Source organism: Aquila chrysaetos, chromosome 17, assembly GCF_900496995.4.
Source record: "Aquila chrysaetos chrysaetos chromosome 17, bAquChr1.4, whole genome shotgun sequence".
Classification (NCBI taxonomy): Eukaryota; Metazoa; Chordata; class Aves; order Accipitriformes; family Accipitridae; genus Aquila; species Aquila chrysaetos.
In genome coordinates this window covers 2,744,691-2,765,128 of record NC_044020.1, presented here as the reverse complement: position 1 = coordinate 2,765,128, position 20,438 = coordinate 2,744,691, and the positions used below count along the sequence as shown (strand labels likewise).

General features: G+C 52.4%; 1 protein-coding gene across 3 annotated transcripts; it reads right to left on the bottom strand.

Moving 5' to 3' along the window:
• Window positions 1-10,274: 10,274 nt before the first annotated feature.
• On the bottom strand, window positions 10,275-20,100 carry C1QTNF6 (C1q and TNF related 6). 3 transcript variants are annotated; one of them, XM_030041483.1, is made up of 3 exons: window positions 19,917-20,100; window positions 15,796-16,033; window positions 10,275-14,174 (listed from the first exon to the last, which is right to left on the bottom strand). In XM_030041483.1, the coding sequence occupies exons 2-3, from the start codon at window positions 16,025-16,027 to the stop codon at window positions 13,627-13,629; spliced, it is 780 nt and encodes a 259-aa protein (XP_029897343.1). In that variant the 5' UTR covers window positions 16,028-16,033; window positions 19,917-20,100; the 3' UTR covers window positions 10,275-13,626. The 3 variants fall into 3 exon arrangements, with proteins under 3 accessions (XP_029897343.1, XP_029897342.1, XP_029897344.1); XM_030041482.1 differs by lacking the exon at window positions 19,917-20,100 and adding an exon at window positions 16,876-17,055; XM_030041484.1 differs by lacking the exon at window positions 19,917-20,100 and adding an exon at window positions 16,676-16,807.
• Between the last annotated feature and the right edge of the window lie 338 nt (window positions 20,101-20,438).

Below are 20,438 nucleotides of genomic sequence, written 5' to 3'. Positions count from 1 at the left end.
TCCTGTCTGGTCTGGGCTGCGCAAAGATGGCCGCTGGTGTGGGGCCAGCTGATGAGAATCTCCCTTCGTGCACGCAGTGGTCACCGCGCTCTCTGCTCCTCACCTTTGTCTCCTAGAGACCTCAAGGGCCAAGCTCGGGTCCGGCGAGCAGGTTTTGCTGACCAAAAATCACCAGAGGCTAATCTGAAGTCTCCAGGCAGTTCCTTTTTGAGGACTCTATAAACCTGGAGGATGGGGCCTCCTTTAACGACAAAGGGATCTTGGTTTCAGGTAGTGGAAAAAGGGTGTGGGAGGAGGATGAGGGTTTTAGTCACAGGCAGCCCAGCCCAGAGACTGGATCTCAGAAGATATTAGACCTCAAAAAGAAATAGTGTTGGAACGAAACAGTGATTTGGAGGCATGGGCGGAACCATTTTGAAGGAGGTTGCAATAGTAGATCCTCATAGCCATTTCTGGGAGAGCATTGCAGCTAATCCAGCATCAAGCACTCACTCAGCCAGCAGCCTGGAGTGCAACACCGCTTTCCTCACCACGCACGACATGGACCACGAGTCTGAGAGGTGTCATTCGGATGCTCTCGCTGGTCATCTGAAGACTCCTGTTATGGCCACCCTTTGTGACGGCAGCTGGGGAATCTGACCAGCCAGCCTCTGTTGAAGAGGAGCAGGGGAGAGGACGGGCTGTGCGCTCTCCTCCTCTGGAAGTCACTGACTGTGGTAGTCGCACCTTGGAGGGTCCCACCAGGGTAGAGCTGTAATGGCAGGTATCATCAGGGCACAGCCTGCCTTTCCCAGGAACTCTTAAAATGAATGCAGCTCACTCTGGCGCAGAAGTCCTCTCCTGAAGGAATGAAGTGCTCTGTGAGTAACTTCTTGGTATCACCAGCCCTGCAGCTGCAATGGAGTTTTCATGTTAACCGTAATTTTTCCTGTTTGTCCATCAGACTCAGAAATCTGTGCCTTCCTTCAGATCACTTTGGGAAAGCAAAAGCACAAAGTACCCATTTTTTATTGTTCAGCTTATCAAAAGAAAAAAACCCACTGATTCCCTTTTTTTTCTTTTTTCCTTTTTTTTTAATGTGTAAGAATCAGATGAGGTTGGTTTTGCACTGTGTTACCTGAAATAGTGGAAGAAAAAAACTTAACATGTAGTTAGTCCCTAGAGAAGATGAGCGGCTGCTACAGTTGAAAACAAGGATTTATCTGGTCAGCCAATTCACTGAAGACTTTTTTCTAAATCTGGGTGTCTCCAATAGATTCTCATGCAGATTTTTTTAATATCTGGTAAGGACTGATATCACATTGAAGAATTTCCCAATGAGGGGTCCCAAAGGAGAGCCAGCTTTCCTCTATCCAGCCACCTTTGCTTAACAGTAGTAAGGGATATACTGCTTTGTCAAGTATGACTGGAACTGATTGACTTTTCCAAAATTGTGGAGAGAGGGGGAATGGTCCAACAAATCAGCTAACAGACAGCCAAACACCACTGTGTGGAGACACAGACGGCCTCAGCATGCTTAATTTCCACTGGAAACACAGTTTAAAATGTTCTAAAGCAACAACTGTGTGGCATAAGTAAGAAAGGGTTTCCTACACAGGCATGATACCATGACTGTGTCCAGACCCCATCTGATACAGATAAATACACTTGCTGTCAACACAGTTTTCAGACTTGATTGCCCAGGTTGCTGTGCTACTGAGAATTTGGCACTTTTTATCTCCTTTACACCGATGTTGTTAGGAATGATGCCATTTGTAATGTGAGAAGCCAAACAAAACCGCATTGTCAGCGACACATGCGAAGTGTTCTTGTGATTACCTTCCTGTCCCCATAATGGTGACTGAGACGGGTGAACTCACTAGTCGGTGTTGTTGCTCAGTATTAAAGCAGCAGGTAAAAGTGTAGTGTTGGAGGTTTGGTTGGCCAGATCAGTGTTTCAGGGGCAATATAAGTTTTAAAAATCCTCAGGGCTGGGGCAGATACTTATGCACAGGCTCATCTTTTTGCCCTCGCTCTGCTTTCGTTAGAGAGCAGTGCTGCTGAAACTTCTGATTTTCAGTTGCATGTCCACTAAGAGTCTCTGCAGAATGGCAAAGGTGAAGAGGAGAACAGAGAGAGTGAAGAATTGTGAAGTGCAGAGGTATTGCGTGGTGTCAAATTATCAACGATTCATCAATTCATTAGCTGTCGTTAGGCTAGGCACATCCCTTCCCTTTGCTGGCTCTCAGCTGGGACTGGAGTCCCAGGCTAACTGGGTTGCCTTGCCTGTGGTTTACAAACCACCCAGCTCACCAGCAGCAAGCTCAGTGGAAGGCTCGGTAGATCCATCTCGGTGTCCTGACCCCATGGCGCTCTGGATTGGAGCAGTGGGAAAGGTGCAGAGCCAGCAAGAGGTGAGGGGATGAGGGCAGAGATGCCCTGATGGCCACCAGATTTCGCTTCCTGACAGGATACACTGTGATGATCTCTAGACACTCTGTAGGTTATTTCTGGTACTTTCCAAATAATGTTGTTTTAACTATAACCTTTACGTTGAATTTCCTGCCATTCGTATATGTGCGCTTCTCAAAACTACGACGTTGTTCTACATCTGCCGTTATTTTCCCCTTAAATTGTGTTTCTACTCCGAAAAAAGTCTGTAAAAAATGGCCCTACGGGGAACCACTGTTTAGTCTATCAGTGAGCTCTGTCTTGAATTACCATTCTAAAAGAGGCTTTGCTTTGTATCAAAATGGCAATCTTGGGCCGATGTTAAAGAGGTTTTTTTCCTCCTGCTCCATCATCCCTAGGGATATTGCTGCTATAGGCTAACCGCTGCCCTCAGGTTAATTTCTACCATCATGTTTAAGTGGAGAGTCATTTAAGCAATGGAGTTTAAGTTCTGGAGTCAGGTACCACAATGGAGTAACCATGCTGGGCAGCAAGCGTAAAGCCCACCTACACAGCAGAAGATATTCCTGCGTTTCTTCACTTCCAACTTCTGTCCCACAGAGAGTGTCCTGATAGATCTGCCTGATAAAAGCAGAAGACATCAAATATGCACATGAATACACAAAAAGTTCAACAATAGGGATTCCCTCGCCCTGCAGGCTATGGAAGAACATAGATAAAAGTGGTAGGAAGCTGAGACATTTGCAGGCACTCTCACCCGCGGCAAGTCTGGGGCCACAGGTGGGAGTGGATGGAGGAGGTGTTCACTTTCACTCCCTGACAGTGATGGTCACAGGCCCAGAGAAGTGGGGGAAAAAGGGTGGGAGGGGAAGCATGCTACTTTCGAGCAGTTTCACTCTTAGCCTGCCTAACACACAGCTACGAACTTATGAGCATGAGCACGGGACAGTCACAAGATGCCCCCACTTAGGACCTGAGCCCTGGCTCTTCATTACGTTTGCGTTGAAGTAGACAGTGTCAAGACTTTGGTCTGAAGGGCTGGAGCCCACACAGCAGACTGAAGGCTTAAGAAGGCTCCTAATTGTGGATACCTGCTCCCTGATGGGTGCTTGTGGACCCACAAGGGCTGCTCAGACCTGGAGTTCCTCCCTTGAGACACTCATGGAAGACCTGGGCTGTCACCCTGGGCCTGGCACTCTGTGTCCCTCAGCACCCTTGGGCTCAGCAACAGGGAGGAAGGCCAGTACCTATGCCCTCATCTGTGCCTGTGGACATAGTGTGTGAGGCACAGCAGGCGTTTGAGCCACAGCAGTGTGGCAAGTAATCTCTGTCAGCTGAGTTGTGGCATCTGTGTATGCAGATGGCCTCAGCCTGGCACACCTGCAGTAGAAAACTCACCAGTGTGAACTGGAAGGAAGGTGGCGTACCCATGGGACTATCAATGTATTTGTACAGCTCTCACATCCTCTCTGCGTCTCAATTTCCACAGCAGAGAAAGGGGCGTAGAGAACATCTTCCCATCTTCGTCAAGAACTGAGATTCGCAGACCAGGCAGCAGTTACTGCATCGCACGCAGGTGTCCACTGCCCAGGTCTGTAGGGACATTATTGACTTCTAGTATTAAAATATGTCTGTGCAAGTCCCTGAGGGTTCCCCTGGCGTTGGATGCTGAAGATACATGGCCAGAGTGCGTACTGACTTGCTCACAGACCTGTATCGGAGAGGGAGCGTCTGTGCAAGTTACATGATCTACAGGAGGGCAGCATTAGATTGGGTGACCAGCCTTACACCAAATCTAAGCCCAAGCAAGATAATGACCTGAATGCTGGCTGATTTGCTATTCAGCACCAGCGACTGCTCTCGTCCTTGAGGGAAATTATTACCTTGTTACCTGGGCAGTCTTGGAAAGATAAAGCCCTGCTCTGTTTTGCAGCCTGCCAATGTGTTACATCTCTCTCTATTAAAGTTAGAGGGCTTGTGTGCAAATGCTTGACAAGCTTAATATGAAGCAATGATGGCTTCCAGACCTAATAAATTGAGAAGAATTCAGAGATTTATTGTACATTCAAAATTGCCTTAAGGCAAACCATGATACTGCAAGGAGATTGTTGAGAATAAACCCTCAGGTACTTTAATTAGCAAGGCTTGCTCCCAATTTAATCACATTTCCCTTCCTTCTCTAGAGGAAAAAATCATTACAACAACCACCCCCATTCTGCTCAGAGCTCTCCTTGCTCCTTCTCCGTTTTCTTCATCTCTGTGCCTGAGCAGTTTCTAGAAAGGGAGTTAATTAGATTGTTGATTTTGTTTTAAAATATGCTCAATGATGTCATGCTTATCCAAAGGCCAACCCCCTGCTCCTCCTTAAGCCCTTCTGGGGGTTACTGATTTGTGACTACGGCAATTATTACCTTTCATGTCATTAAAAATGCCTGAACAGAAATGACTTGTTTGGAGGCAGCTGCTTGTCTCCCCACAGCTCGGTGCTCAGGAATTGCGCTCCTGTCTCTCCGCGGGGCTCAGTCAGGAGAGCCTTTTTTTCCCCTGCTCTGTGCTTTCCCAGGTTCAGCACCCCCCACTTGCCCCTCTAACATCGCAGTTTACTCTTTCTTCCCCACCTCGGGAGGCAGAAGATATGGTGAGAAAAGCAATGGCCACAACCAGTGTGCCTGGATGGAAGGAATGGAAGGGAACGGTGAAGTCCACAACCTGACCCAAGGACTTGAGGGCACTTCACTCCCCCAGGTCATGTACTGCCTTGTGAAATAGGTCAGCCCAAAGGGCTCCTCATCCCTCCTGAGAGCCCACCTCTGTCAGGGTTTTAGCTGTGGGCTTGCTCCTCTGAGCACTTTTCCTCCTAGGGAGCCCTCCTTTGAGGTGAACTGCCTGTAGCAGAGCGGCTCTGCAGCTTGGTGAGGCTTTGGGTATGTCTGCGTGCAACTGAAGAACCCGTTTTCTGGCTACAGGGGCTGGAGTAGGAAAGGCTGCTTGTTACCGGAGACTGCTAACCAGATCCCGGTGAACACTGCAAGACCACCACTTGGAGAAAAAACAAGCAGTGGGGAAATTACTATTTTCCTCACTATGGTCTCTGAGGAGCCTGAAGGTGCTCCTTGAGAGATGTGACACAGAGCCCTTTACATGCGATACATTTCAGGTTCATTGCTATAACACAAATCCCAAGCCACATCTCACCACATCTGCCCCATTGACTGTGCCTGTATTTGGGAAACGGGATGTGGAGGTCTCAGGGGAAATGGGACTTTGTTCCTTGAGAGAAAGATAAGACCAGGGCGTTACTTTCCTCCTCTTCTGTTCCTGAGAGTGGCATGCATAGACAGGAGGGGAATGCCCTTCTGAATATCACCATTCCCTGTTGCTCCAGTACCTCCCGCCTAAGAAGCAGGAAAGGGCACTGAGCATTGAAGCAGTTCATAATTTCATCCTCCCTCTCGCTGCAGCTCAAAAGAGCAATTGCAGCTCTCGCAGCTAGCACGGGGCTAGGAGGGCTATTTTAGGCAGGGTGCCATGCCCCCCAGTTGGGAGCCGGCTGTGGAGAAGGTCTGGGGGGGGGGCATGCCCTCTGCCTGCACCTGTGCACACATTCGTGCCCTCAAACACGGACACACGCAGCTGCAGCCAAGTGGGGAAACACGGAGGGGATCGAGCACTTGGCTCCACTCGAATGCTTACCCTGGAAACAGGCCAAGGACAACACGTGTCGGCAGGCACCGGGGTCCCTTCCCTTAGCCCCGGTCTACGCCTGTGAGACTTTAATCCTAAGGGGAAGTTTGCCCTGTTGCTTTTATGTTTCAAGGACGAGGGTGTCAATACATTTCCCCAGTGCTGACCTTCCCTGTACCCCAAAAGAAAGGAACCCCCTTTTCTTCCTACTCTCCCCACCCCCTTTGCAGGCAGCAGGTTCCTTCATCAGAGATGCTCAGTGTCCAGAGGGAAGGTGGCTGTTGAAAAGGACTGCTCAGGGGCTTTTTTCCCCTTTTGTCTTGGAAATGATGCTGGCAGCCTGGTGCAGTATCTCTCCCTCCTTTCCCCCTCCCCTGCCTCGGCCCCCATGAGGGGGGAGGAAGAGCGTGGGCGGTGGAAGGAGTTGTGGTCCCCAGATGTGTGAATTGTTGCCGAGTAGAAATAGAGCGCTGCGGACAAACAGCAGAGCAGCTCAGCCGAGAGCCATCGCTTTGGGCTTGCGTCACTGACCTTTTCCTCTCGCCCTTCTCAGTCCTCACCTGACCCTCCCACTGCTTCCCCTGCACTTTGCACTCAGAGCTCTCTGCACAGTGCTTCGAAACGGTGGGGAGGGCTGGCATAGGAATGTAAGGGAGGGGGGGAGTGGAAAAAAAAAACCAGCCCTGCAGCAAAGAGGAGGCAATGCATTGACCCTCCTTCCATTTCCCCAGAGCTCAGGTTGCCAACCTGCAGGACAAGAGAGTTGTGGGCTGAGCGACACACCACTGTCCCTGCCTGGTCTAGCCATTGCAATGAAAGCATAGCTGTTCTGCCTCCACAGCTGGCAGGGTTGGGGATGAGGGAGGAGAAGCAAGCCTGTCCTAGGGTCAGGGGAGTGCTTCAGACTCTGGCATATCATGAACAAATGGAATTTCAAAAAAACATTTCAAAGCCTTGCAGGACCAAGCTTGAAACGTGGTAGGACTATAAAAGCCTGTGTAAGTCTTCTAAAGAGTCAAACAATGCCACCAGCATACCACATGGAGAGAAGTGGGAGTCAGGATGAAGCAAGGGCTTGGGAAGTGTTTTGGACTGGGCGTAGAATGGTAATTCTGTGAGCCCTTGGCCCAAAAGATCTGCTGAATTGCTGCTTGTTGCTGCAGGGGACAGGGCTTGGTTACCTGGGAAGTCCTTTCTAGTGATCTGCCCCATTCCGCTACTTCAGTGGAAGAATTGAAGACATGTGGGGGAAAAAAAAGTGTCTATAGGGGCAAATGGGGGAATGCCACGAGCCCAGAAAGCATGTGTGGGGCAAACAGGAGAATGCAGTAAGCCTCAGGCAACCCGTGGAAGATGCTTTGCCCAAGTCTTGCTCTAGGACATTGTTGCGTCCAACACCTGGAAAGTAGTCAGGACTTCAGAGCAGGGGACCAGAACAGTGAAAATGATGTCTGCAGGATGGGTGTCCGTTAGGCAGGAGACCTGTTGTCTTCCTTCCTCTCCCTGGGCATTTTCTTCCCCTGGCTACTTTGAAGCACTGCAACTGTCCTCAATAGCAACCAGTGAGGCTCGGACACATCTCCTGCCTCAGAGGTGCACTGCAGTTGGCATTGTCTGGGCTCCCTGGCAGTCGAGGCACCTCAGCAGCTTTGAGGTTGATGCAGGTCAGCCTCACTTCTCGAAGGCATGGATGCAAGTAGGTTAAAGTGAACCAAAAAACAACCCAGCCCCCCGCCTCCCACTCACCCAGGGCTGGATTTCCAGCCTTCCCAGGTGGATGGGGAGCCCGCTACTCCTTAGCTCCTCCAACCCAAGAGTTCTCCATCCTGCTCCCTCCCATTTTAGCCGTTGCAAACAGCGACTGGGAAAGGTGTGAGATTTTGCAGTAATTCCCTGGTCATTCGTGAGTTAAGTGACACAAACTCAAGAGATGGGACGGTCTGTGGGCTAAGAAACTGTCAGAAGCCTTTGATTTAAACCTTCTGCCCTGGCACTCACTGTGGTATAACTGCAGGGAGAGAGATCACAGAGGGCTTGTGGGAGAAGGGGGAGGCACGTCATGAGGTGAGGGAGCTGTGCTTGTACCGAAAAGGCCTGGCGCCTCAGCCCCCCTCCTGATAGCATCTTCAGAGTGAGCCGGGCTTGAAAAGGGCAACAGTTTCCGTTGGCAGGAAGGTGAGAGATGTCCATATGGGGCTGGTTTGTGATGTGCGTGTGTGTACGCGTGTGGGTGTCACGGCAGAGTGCGCACCGAGCCATCCTCTGAAGCCCAGCATGGCTCGGCAAATGTCCGTTTTCCCACCGTAGGTCCGAGGAGGGCCATGCCACGTGAGGCGGTGGAACGATCACCCTCGGCAGTGCAGCCGTGCCCCACCGTCCACGCAGCCGCAGGCAGGGTCCGCATCCAGCCCTTTGGGCCCAACAGCAGGTCCCAGCCAGCAATGGGAATGGGAAGGTGAGAAAAAGATCTGGGGTAGGTTCAACCCGTTGCCGGCATCTGGCCGCGATGCGCTGGATGGAGGGAGGCAGGGGCTTTGCTCGCAGCGTTGGCGATGCTAGCTGGGGCGTTGCATCACCCCCTCTCCCTCCCTGGACTCTGGGAGATAAACAAGGCTGAGGTGAAGCGAAGCAGGTTGTCTGGGTGGCTTGGGAGGGGACGAGGGACAGCAGGCTGGAGCAGAGGGGAAACCTGCTATGGGACGGTGCAGCGGCCCCCAGACTGGTGCACAAATCCCTGACGTGGGGCAGACCCTGCACCACGGCTGGCAGCTGGGGTGAGGCTCGAGGGTCTGCCAGAGACCTTTCCCATGGCTGCCCCACCTGTGACCAAGGGTCAGGGGACATGCAGAGCCGGGTCCTGCCATGCTGTGCCCCTGCTCCCCCGGTGCTTTGGGTGCAGGCACATCCACCTGTGCTCATCTGAGTGCCCCTAGTAGGATCAAAGGTCTTCTTTTATATTCCTTTTCTTGCCCTTCTCTCTTACCCCTTCCCGCAGCTATCACGGGGCAAGGAGCTATTGCAGGGCCTTCATCTTCTCCTGGGCTGGCCCTGACATGTGCTTTCTTCCCCAGGAACAGCACCACATTCTGCCCTTTACCTCCTCTTTCCCATTTCTCCGCCCCCCCCCCCCCCCCCCCCCTTTCATACCTGCAAGACCACAAACCCACAGGAAGCCAGTTTAAAGGGCCAACCCCTTGGCAGATACCTTGAACAAGCTTGAGACGCAGCCGCAGAGCCCTTTGCAGCAGAGCCTGGACCTGTCTTTCAGGGGAAAAGAGAGGCACGGCCCCAGGGGTAGTGCTGTAGCTGCCCACCCCAGGGCACGCTTCTCGCTTTGCCTGGGAGAGAGGTACTGGCTGCCACCAACCCCAGGCTCACACACCAGAGCAGCCCCATTGCATGGAAAAGGACCCAGCCCCGGGGAGAATGAAGTGAATGGAAATCTTGTGGCCTTCAGGGCACGGCTGCACCCACTGGCAGGGCAGCAGGGCTGGTCTGACCCAGTCTAGCCCTCGTTCCTTCAACAGCGTTGCGGGGTTCACCTTGCCTGAGCTGAGCCTCACCTACAGCAAGTCCCCAGTTGGGCATCCATGGTGTGACGGGTGGCACCGGGTACAGACCCTGCCTGTCGCCATGCATCTTAGCCCCAAGGGATTTGGCTGAAGAGACTCTTCAGGTGGCACTTTCCTCTCCAAGTTGGCAGGCTGAAGGACTGAATCATAGAAAACTTTTCTAGAAGGTCTGGCTACACGTTTCCGCTCCTCCCTCTTCCCTTACTCCTCACCTTTTGTAAGTGTGACAAAGTCACCTCCAATCTACCAGCATCTCGCCTCAAGGGGCCAGGAACATGCACAAGCGCAACCCCTGCACTTCCTGAGGACACATTTCTATGTGCTTCCTCAGAAGTAAATAAAAAATGCGAAGAAGGCTGGGCTCCGATCTGACACTATTGCATTTACTAGGAGATATATAGCCCTAGCTCTGGGCCTGACACAGGACCAAAGAGGCCTGTAAAGATGCGTATGATTATGTTCTCCACCCCTTGCCAAACAAAGCATCTGGTACACGTCAAACCACAGGAGAAGCTATGTGAAGATGAATTAAACTCAAAACAGAAGGTCCTATATGGGCATCTTCTCTTGTTTTCTTGTCCATTCCTTCACTTCAGCAGGAGTCCCCTCAGTCCAAACCTCAAAGATGCTAAACAAAACCCCACTTACATCTTCGACTTGCACTGAGACCCCCAAAAGGCATCTCCCTTGTCCTTAGGACTCTGCCCCTCCTAGATCTTCCACTCAAGCCTCCAAGTCTCCGCTCCCCCGTCATGTCTCCCCGTTTTCCCCAACTTTATGGGCAATCGCCACTTGTCTTTCCACCTCTGACCTGAACCTCAAGCCTTTCTCATCACATACAGGTCTTCCAAAAATGTGTGTCCCGTTTAACTCTGGAACTGCCACTCGCCCCGTTGTTAGCAAGCGCAAGTGTCTAGTCAACAGTTTAATGTCCCTCTTACATCTGTACTTCCTGGCTTTCACCTCTTGGCAGAGGAAAAAGAAACACCACAGGGAAAACAGAAAACACACATGCTTACTAAGTATTTGATAGAAGGATGTGCTAAAAAATTCACAGGATAAAGGGTCTGATCCCCCTTAAGAGAACTCCAGCATTAACCCAGCCTTCCTCAATATAATTAATTAAGTACTTGAATCCTAATTCTACAACCCATTGTACTGTCCTGTTTTTTTTGTAATTTCCAAAGAATCATTCCTTGAATTTTCTTAAAGCTTTCCCAGCAAAGAGGAGAGGGTTGTCATAAATAGAAGTGTTCAACCAGTAAATATCTTTAAGGTAATGGTTCTCCACAAAGGAAACAGACAGAAGATTGCCAAGGATTGCCCAGGGAAGTTTCAGAGCTGAGTTAGACTTTGTACCTGTCTCTTTCAGGTCAGTGTCTTTTCCATCACTCTATTCAGCGATAACCAGAGCTAGAAGGAATAGGTTGGGAGGGAAAAGCAGATCTAAGTGCAAAACAACCAGGGAAAAAAGTTTAATACCACTGGGAAAAAAAAAAAATATACAAAAGTTCTTGGAGTTCATTTGGTTTTGTAACATAAAGCACCATTAATTCCACAGTACATTACAACTCAGCCTACTACACCTTCCAGAAAGCACCCAATACTCCTGAAATCTGATTTAGCACCAAGGGATTGTGTTCTTGTTTAGCACCAAGAAGCCTGTTAAACACACCCTTTGGTCCCCCTGCCCTCCTGTCTCATGTGCGTCAGGCACCATCTGGCTGCTCATGGGTAGCACATGAGACCTATCACTGGCATTCAAACACCAAATAGAAAAGGAGGAAGAAGGAAGCTTGTTTCTGGAGATATTCAGTGTTAGAGAGGCTTGCTTCACTTCAGGGAGACAAAGGGGCACTATACACTCTTAATAGACAATGTCTGGGTTTGCAGCCTGTTGAGGAAGAGAGAAAGGGATTTGGTCCTGAGCATCACCTCCAGCATACCGCTTCCTCTCTACTGCCTGAAATCCCATCTCTGAGCAATTCCACATGCTTAACTTGCTAAGGGAGGGGAAGAAACTCACAGTCTTCTTTAGTTCCCATGATCCCATCGTCACATGTTTCCCTGGGAAAAACCCAGCTTTGCCTCAGCGAAACCTTGTTTTTATACCCCTTGCCTCAGTGACGGTGGTGGGGAGGATCCAAGGCAGAAAGTGCCTGAAACTCATTCCAGTCTGTACAGCTTCCTCAGCAAAGCAGGGAGGGTAAGTAAACAGGGCAAGAGAGAAAATGTCCTGCAATTCTCTCAAGTTCATTTCTAATATTTAGCCCGGGTCCCTGTGCCTTTGCCATCCCTGGCTGAGTGTACTGACCTAGTCCTGTATAATGATGCGTATCTCCTATGGGAGAGCTCTGGTAGTCCCAGGGGCTATAGGCAGAGACCATGGCTAATCATGAGACCGCAGAAGCTAGATAAGTCAGAAGACTTCATTATCAGTGATGGGCAGAGGAGAAATACAGTTTCTCCTGCTTGTCCTGTCCTGAGACTCAAAAAAGACACCACTTTTGGCACTGCTGTTTACGGGAGCACCGCAACACGTGGAAGTAGGTTTCCCAAAGTGCTGAGTCAGCCTCACCTGCTCCCCCCAGGACCGTAGCAATCCCAGTGAGTGAGAACAGGGTGAGACCAGTACAAATGGTACTAGAAAACCCTACCGCTGGCGTTCCTTTCCCACTGCGACATCTCCAACCTGACAAGAAGAGCGAGGGTTTGTTTTAGCCACATGCTTTTCTCAGTTGCTCTGATGAGATTGCCAGAAAAGGGCACAGAGCGTGTGGCAGGGAAGCTTTTAACCCTGGGGCAAGGTCCTGTAGTCTCACCTCTATCTCTTTTCCATCACAGAGGCAAAGAGGTGCCAACCTGCCCAGGTTTGGAACTGATTTAACTGCAATTGCCCTTACAGCCTGCAGCTCAGGTTCTGAAACAGCCGTCCCTCAATATTAATGTGGGAGAACCACCTTCAGGAGGACAACGTAATGGCATGCAGGAGCCGGGGCCTGACTCTCCCCTCACATCAGCAAGTGTTAGGGATGACTGCTGATACCAACGGAAGGGCATGGGTCCACCTCTGCCAAAGAAGAGAGCAGATTCGGGTTCACTGTCTGGACTAGCTTCCCGCAGCTGGGGAACCAAGACCGAGTAGCACCCCAGGGGAGGTTTGGGAGGGTTGTGTCTCTCTCGTTCTGTACTTATGATCCCTAGTAGGAATAGAGTGGTGGGCTCTACTGATTCAATGGCAGATGCTTCTGAAGGGTCTGGCTGAGCGTCTGGCCCTTCATCTCTTCAAAGATGGCACAGAGAAGGACAATCCCACCAGGCCTAGATTTTACAGCCAGCCTGGACCTCTGTAACCCAGAAGGGTGTCTAAGGAAAGCTGATGACATACTTCAGAAGGCCAACAGTCCCCTTTTTGGAAAGACAGTATCGTCTCTCACCAAGCCTACATCTTCCTTGTGCTACAGGAGGCCATCAGACCCCAGGCCGCTCTCCAGACTACAGGTGTGAGAGGTGACATTAAGGCCATGTTGCAGGCTGCAAAACTGGCATGTCTAGTTGGGATGGAGAGGAACCAGATGCACCCAGGCACTGGGGATTTTGCAGCCCTTTCTACAGGAGTCCTTTGTGTATGAAGCCCCAAGGCGGGACACATCCCCAGGAGCAGCATTTTAGCTTTCCTCCTGCTCTAGGACCCTAAATGCCAGACACAGCTCGCTGGCAGATTTAGAAGAAGCCAATAACCTAGAGTTGGGGTCATGAGGTGAGAGGGCGAGAGATGGTAGTGTCACACTGTAAGTGGACAGATACAGGCCTGGCTACAAGAGAGCGTGAGGTGGGAGCCAGTGCGGCAAGTTTCACACTCAGTGCCTGAGACTTGGCAGGCCCATTTCCAAGTGATTTGCAGTGGTTTCGGGCAGTAAAGAGGGAGAGAGAGGAAGAAGAAAAAGGCCAAAGAGGCCCCAAGGAGGAGGAAAGGCAGTTAGTCAATACTGGGCTTTACCAGGTACCCGCTGAACGTGATGTACACATCAACATCATCACTGTAAATGGCATTCTCCCTCTCCCGCTTGTAGAGCCTCACCCAGATCTCATCATTTTCCTGAAGCTCCAGCATGAGGCTCTGGCTCTGCATGATGCTGCGGTCGCTGGGTTGGGCATACAAGATGACTGCCTCTTCTTCGTTGTGCATGATGTGCATGTAGGTCTCCTTGAAGTTCCAGGTGTGGACGTTAAGGCTGAAATAGTAAAGTCCACCTACATAGCAGTAGAATTTGCCATTGAACATGTCGAAGTGGCTGTAGAGGTTGACGAAGACGGTGTCGAAGATCAAGACCTGGAAGCCCTCACTGCTGTGCAGCGCTTTCTTGCGACCAACGGAGAATGCAGCGTACTGATGCTTGCAGGGGTCTCCCGCTGTGCCCATCTGTCCTTTGCTGCCCTTCTGGCCCTGGGCACCCCGCTCACCTCGTGGTCCTTCTTTGCCCCATTTCCCTGGCATCCCAGGCTCTCCCCGGTCTCCTTTCTCTCCTACAAGAGGAAGCAGAGGACACAACTCCTGTGTGATACCAGAGGGAGAGGTGGAAGTGGTGGTGAGAAAGCCTAATGAGGAGGCAGATTATTGCTCAAGGATGGGGCAATGCCAGAAGAAGGAATGCTCCTGAGGGTCACAATATCATTGTGCTTCATGGGAAAGGAGCTAGCAGAGCTCTGGGTGCAACTAGGGTCTCTTCTCTTATGAAGCCCCTGCTCACCACATGATATGGCCTTGCTGGAGGGACTAGGACCTGTCCCTAGGAGACTTCAACCTGAGATGGAGCCCAGCAGTGCAAAGTACCAGTGGGGCTCTTGACCTCTTCTTCCTCCTCCACACTCCTTCACCTCCACCACAGCCCCTGCCCTAGTACATACCTCTCCTATGACCCAATTATCCATGTAGTGCGCACACTGTTCTTGCTGTAGGCTGAAGAAGGGGAAGCCTGTGGGAGAATATGACTAGAGACGTACAATGAGGTGGGTCAGAGGGAAAAGATCCAAGCTGGACTTGGTGGATGGTGCAGTGTAAGTTAGAGGGCTGGTACTTTGACAATACCGGCATCCTTTGGGCATCCTGTATAATTAATACCGCAGTTCTACCCTGGGGTTTGTGCATTGCCTGTCACACGCTTGGGCAGGCATCAATACAGGGAGAGAGCAGCACCAGAACGTACTTTGTGTACAGAGAGAAGAGTCGGGGGCTGAAAGCAGCCTCCAGCACAAGTGACAGCATCCCAAATTTGTGCCTTTTTCTTCTCCTCCTCTCCATCCCCTGCATGGTATTGCAGGTCCCCCTGCAACACCCCACTCTAGCCCAGGCCTTTATGTGCCCCAGACACACTTCTGAGCTTTGATGGACCGTAGCTGTTTCCAGGCTGGGCAGGGAAGGGGGAGCATCTGCCCAGCTAGCCCAGAGGAACCACAGAGCAACAATAAGCGAGTGGAGCAGGATCCAGCTGGGAACAGGCTTTTGCCCGCAGCAAAGGCTAAAAGGGGAGCCCTGAAGGGAGGAGCTGATCTAAAACAGGGAGCCTTTTCCCGTTAGCCAAGCCAGCCACAGCAGCGAGGAATGAGCCAGGTCACTGCCAGTTAGCCTGGAGGTGCTTGCAAATAGCTGCTGCCTTCCCTTGCCCTCCTCCCCCTCCAAAATACGTGACCCATGGAGCTGGAGAAGGTTTCCCCACAGCCTTCCCAGATGCCAATGCCTACCCTCCAAACATGCTTATTTTGCAGCTGGATGGAGACTGCTCCTTCCCTCAGGCACTACAGGACTCTGGAAGCCTGAGGCAAGGAAGGTGTCCTCCCAGCTTGGCCAGAGGCTGCCACTGCCACTCCTGTGCTAGCAGGGAGGAAGAGCTGGTAGCAGGCAGCATCCCGAGACACAGAGGTCACAGCACAGATATGCACTGACTTCCCTCCTCCCCAGGCTACTCTTGATCACCGCACAAAAAATTCTAAACCCTGGGCACGGTGTGTGCGGTTGCATACCCTTCAGGATGGCATCTGGCTGGCTGTTAGCATAACCAGCGTACCAGCAACCCAGCTGTCACCTCCACCGCGGTGCCACCGGTCTCTGAGCAGGCGTTGGCATCCCGGGGCCACGATGGGCACTTACCCTTCAGTATGGTGATGTTGATATAGGGACGGACCTCCGGCATTGGGTAGGGCAAGTGGTAGTGGCTGGGAGGGAGCGGTGGGGCATCTGTGGAAGAGTCCAGTGGGTCACAACAGCGCTTGCAAGCACCGGGGGCTGGTTCTGTGGGGTGGGCTTCATCAGTGGGTGCCCCAAGCACAACAAGAGGGAGAAGAAGGAAGGCCAGGGGTGCGCGCAGGTGAATTATGCCCATGGTGACCTGGGAAGATATGAGGAAGCACCAGAGTGAGGTATAAGAAGGGGAGGACACGGGGGATGGAGCAGAGATCGCCACAAAACATCTTTCTGTGACTGGAGCCAGGGGTGGGATGAAATGGCATTGTCCTGTGGAGGGAGTGTACATGCTTCAAGTCCCTGGAGGTTCAAGGCTGCAATCTGAGTAGCAACCGCATGGCCCAAGTGGATGCCCCACGCCCTTCTGCCCGGACCGATGGAGACTAGGTACTAACTCTGGAGGAAGGCTTGACCCTTACTAGGCAAACCACTGGAGCCACTAGAAGATTCAGTCCCCAGCCTGGGATAGAGGAAGGAGACATGGCAAGCCCCACAGCGCCTTTAGCAAAAGCATACTCTGGTAGGCTGCTGAATCTGTGGGGAGGGCTGTAAAAAACTTCTCCAGCCCTCCAGTCACTAGGTATCAACTCTTTTTGGGAGTCTAACCCAACAACCCCCTTGTCCCAGCCAGAGTCTGACCCACATCTCTCTGCAGAGAGGCACCCTCTCCTGTGGGTTGGGAACTTAACTTCAGCTAGCTCCTTCCCCCCCACCAAATCCCATCCCTCTCTGCGCCTCAGCCCCCTCCCACCAATGCTCAGTTGTGTTCTCAGCCAAACCCCAGCACCTTCCCAAAGGGATGGCCGGCTCCTCCGAGAGGAGAGCTGCTCCGCTGCAGAGGGTGAAGGAAGCAAAGCTCGGAGCAGGCAGCCTGCAGAGAAGTATGCTTACGAAAGACAGACGCGCAAACAAGCGGAGAAAGCCCCTCTCCCAGCCTCTGCCCCCCCCTTCCCTCTGCCTGCACCCCAGCTCAGCGTGGCAGCTCACCCCAAAGGCTGAGGGCTCCCCTCTGTGCTTCCCAGCCCTTGCTTGCGGGCTCCCCTCCGCCTGCAATGCCGGCCCCCCAGGCCCATGGCTTTAAGAAAGCTGGCTCTTGGCACAGGCACTGCGGAGTGCTGGCTGGGTGAGCAAACTGGGCTTGGACCTGCTCCCTCCCCTCTCCCTCCCTTTCCCTCCCTGGCTTTGGGCGCTCTCCATTGCAAACCGGCTTGGGTTTCGGCGCCTTTTAACTCTTTCCTAGGTAGGGCCTTTTCCTTCTATACGGTTTGAGGTTGTTTTTTTTTTTTTTCCCTCTGCCTTTTTGCTTCCAAACAACCTAGCCTTGATGAGCAAAATGCAGGCAGCACAGATTGCACCCTGTGCAAAGGGTGGGCAGGCAGCAGGGCAGTGTCCAACCCTGAGCATCTCAGGATGGGCAAGGTGAGGTGCATCGGTGCAAAAGACAGACCTTCCTTCAGGTGGGATGGTGCGGGACCCTGCCCTCATACCTTTGTGTTAGTCCCTTGTCCCACGCATTAGCCCTTCACTTGGCTGGCCACGCTCTCTCCCCAGCTGTGCCTGTCCCACTCATAGTCCCCAAACTTCATCTTTCGTTCTCTCCCGCATTGTTTCTTCTCCACGTCACTGTGGCCTCTCGTCCCAGGCATGATATTTCTAGCAGGCTCATCTGCCAACTGGGAGAGGCATCAGTTTTTTTTCCCCTCTCTGGACATCCCCTCTCCCCGGGCAGAGCCCCAAGCCTTGCACTCCGGCGCGTGTCATTCCCCGGTCACGTCCCCGGTTAGGTCCCGGGCTGAGCAGTTTGCACGGAGGGGTGTGCCTGGCCTGAAGCTGCCAGCAAAGCTGAGGACCTGGAGCAAACCCTGGCCGTGATCTTTGCCCCCAGCCTGGCGCCAAGCTGACGTGCTTGTGCTGTTGGGATGAGCACTACGTGGCTGCACCAGAACCTGGGAATGAAGGGCATTTGGGGGGGGGGGGAGAGCATGGCGGGGGGGACAGACAGGAGACTTTTCTTACACTGCAGAATCAGTTGGTGAGAGGATTTGGGGGATCCTACTCTGCAGCAAAACTGGATTTGCGAACTTACACCCTGGGGGGGTGCACATATGTATCTGTGGGAGGTAGAAGGAAGGATGGGCAGTAGCTCCCTTCTGCGGGGGCCAGAAGTGCCAAGTCAGCACTGTGCCTCCTGCAATTTGCAAGAGAAGCTGGAGAAGGCTCCAAGGTTTCTGAGGGGGAAAGGGTTTTGTGCATATCTACGTGTGCTTGGACTTTTTTTTTTTTTCTGTTTTCCTTCTCCCATTTGTTTGGTTTGGGAATGGGAGGCCCCGCTTCCCAGAGAGTGGCTGGCGTTTGGCAGGACCCCAGCACCACTGGAGAAGCAAGCGGAAAACTCTGGGAAAATATGTGCTGCGAGCTGGGGGGAAGGGAGGAAGGGGGGCTGGGAGGCCTGGAGATATTCTCAGGCTGCCTGTCAGCCTGGAGCTCAATGAACATGGAGTGAACATGCCTCCCAGCCGGGGAAGGAAGAGGACCAAGAAATTCACTGCTGTGCTCATGAGTTCCTAGCTGGGCTCCAGCACTGACATGCGATGAGACCCATTGCAAGTTTGCCACATCTGCCTGTGCCTCAGTTTCCCCTTTTGGAAAATGAGAGCGCGAAAGGTTAGGGCAACACTTCTCGTTAATGGAGCCTTGCCAGCTGACAGAAGCGGGTTTCTGTGATCAGTTGTGTTGTCTTCTCCTGCCTGCTGCTGGTGGGGATTTCGGCAACTGACAGTACTATTGAAAGCCAATAAATTTTCTGGGGTGCATGAAAACTCAGAGACTGACACTGAAGGCAAAGTTCCTCTCTGTCCCATCAAAGCTATTGCAGTGCCTCACTCCCTCAGGTTTTCCTGCCTGGCTTATTTCCAAACATGACATTACCCACTTTTGCAGCTCTCGGCCTTATGTCTGGCCTCCTCTACCTTTCCAAGGGGAACAGGTAGCAGGGAGGCCATTGTCCTCATTTCCATCCCACGTTTCCATCTGCGCTCCTGAGTTGCTCACAACCAAGCAAACGTTCTTCGTGGAGGACCTCATCAGCTGGGGTCTTTGCCTTTGCCTCAGCTGCCTGCAAGAGCAGCTCACAGTGGGCAATGAGCAGGACTTTGTATTTAATGTCCTGCCTCAGCTGAATAGGGACCCGGAGGGAGCCAGCAAACAAAGACTTGCACTGGTGGCACTGCCCAGCTGGGCAGCAGTTTATGCCAGTAAAGACACTTTTGCCAGGGTAATATCGCCCTGCTCCCTAAAGGGAACTAGCTGTACCAGCAACATTTTGCCAGGGCAGCCACATTTGCAGGAGGTTTTGGCTTGTATGGCCGAGTGCTCAAAGAAATGAGTTTTGAGAATGCTCTCCAATAACCCTGTGCCAGCCACGCTTTTAAGTGTAACCCCAGCCTGAAGGCACCTTGTGTCCTCAACGATCTTCCCTCTCCCTCATCAACACACTCTGCCTTGGAGGCAGCCCAGGGAAGCTCTGGCCAGATTAGACAGCAACAATCCCTGCTCAAAAGCAGCTGCTTCCTCCTCCTTCTATGTTTCCTCCTTTGTCCTGCAACCCCCCCAGCACGGGCAAAGTAGGAGAATAAAGCCTGGCTCTCCCCCAGTGACTGCCTCCATCCTATTAACCCTCTCTACCACAGGTACAGAAGGAAGGAAACGACTTTGATGTTTTCTCCCCTTTCCAGCCCCTGTGTACAGCTCAGCTGCACATGTGGATCCCCTGCCCTGCTACACGTACACACGTACTCGCACCCACCCACAAACACCCACACGCTCGCTCTTCACGCCTCCTCCCTCGTCAAAACCTCCGGAGCAAAGGTATCATCCGCACCAAGAGGCAGAGGGACGGCACCTTCTCGTCCCTTTCCTGCCTGCTTCTCCTCCACCACAGCCGCTTTCCCTTTCCCCTTTTCCCCAGCCCCCTGTCCCCACTCTCCAAGAGCATCGCAAGGCGGGAGGGGAAGCGGAGGACCTCTTACCTCCGCTCCCCTCCGGAGGGGTCCCGCGCTGGGTTATCCGTATCCTCAGCTGCTCCTGGTTAGGAGCGCGGGGAGGGAGGGCTGGCGGGGCCCAGCTGACTCCAGCCAGATGCTCGCCAAGTGCTCTTATGTAATTACTGCCTTTTCCATCTTGCCTCCGAGGCCTTTCTGCGTGTCTCTCCCCCCCCCCCCACCCCCAGCTCTGGCCCGTGTCAGACTTGGCTCTCCCTCCTTCCACCCACCCCGCACAACATCACGATTTGCTCAGCTCAACAGCTGATTCCTTCTGGAAGCAAAGTTCAGGCTTTTGGCTACCGCCGTTGCTACCCTTGGCAAGAGAGCTCATGTGTTTCAAGAGCTGGGAGGCGATGGGCAGCACTGTCCTGTGCTCACCTCCTCTCCATCACTGCCCGACAGCTGCCGGGCACCTTTGCCTTGCCCTTCCCTAGTGCCTGCAAACGGGGAGAGGGACACCTGAGGCACGGAAAGGTGACAGTGTGGTTTTATGCTGCAGTACTTTGG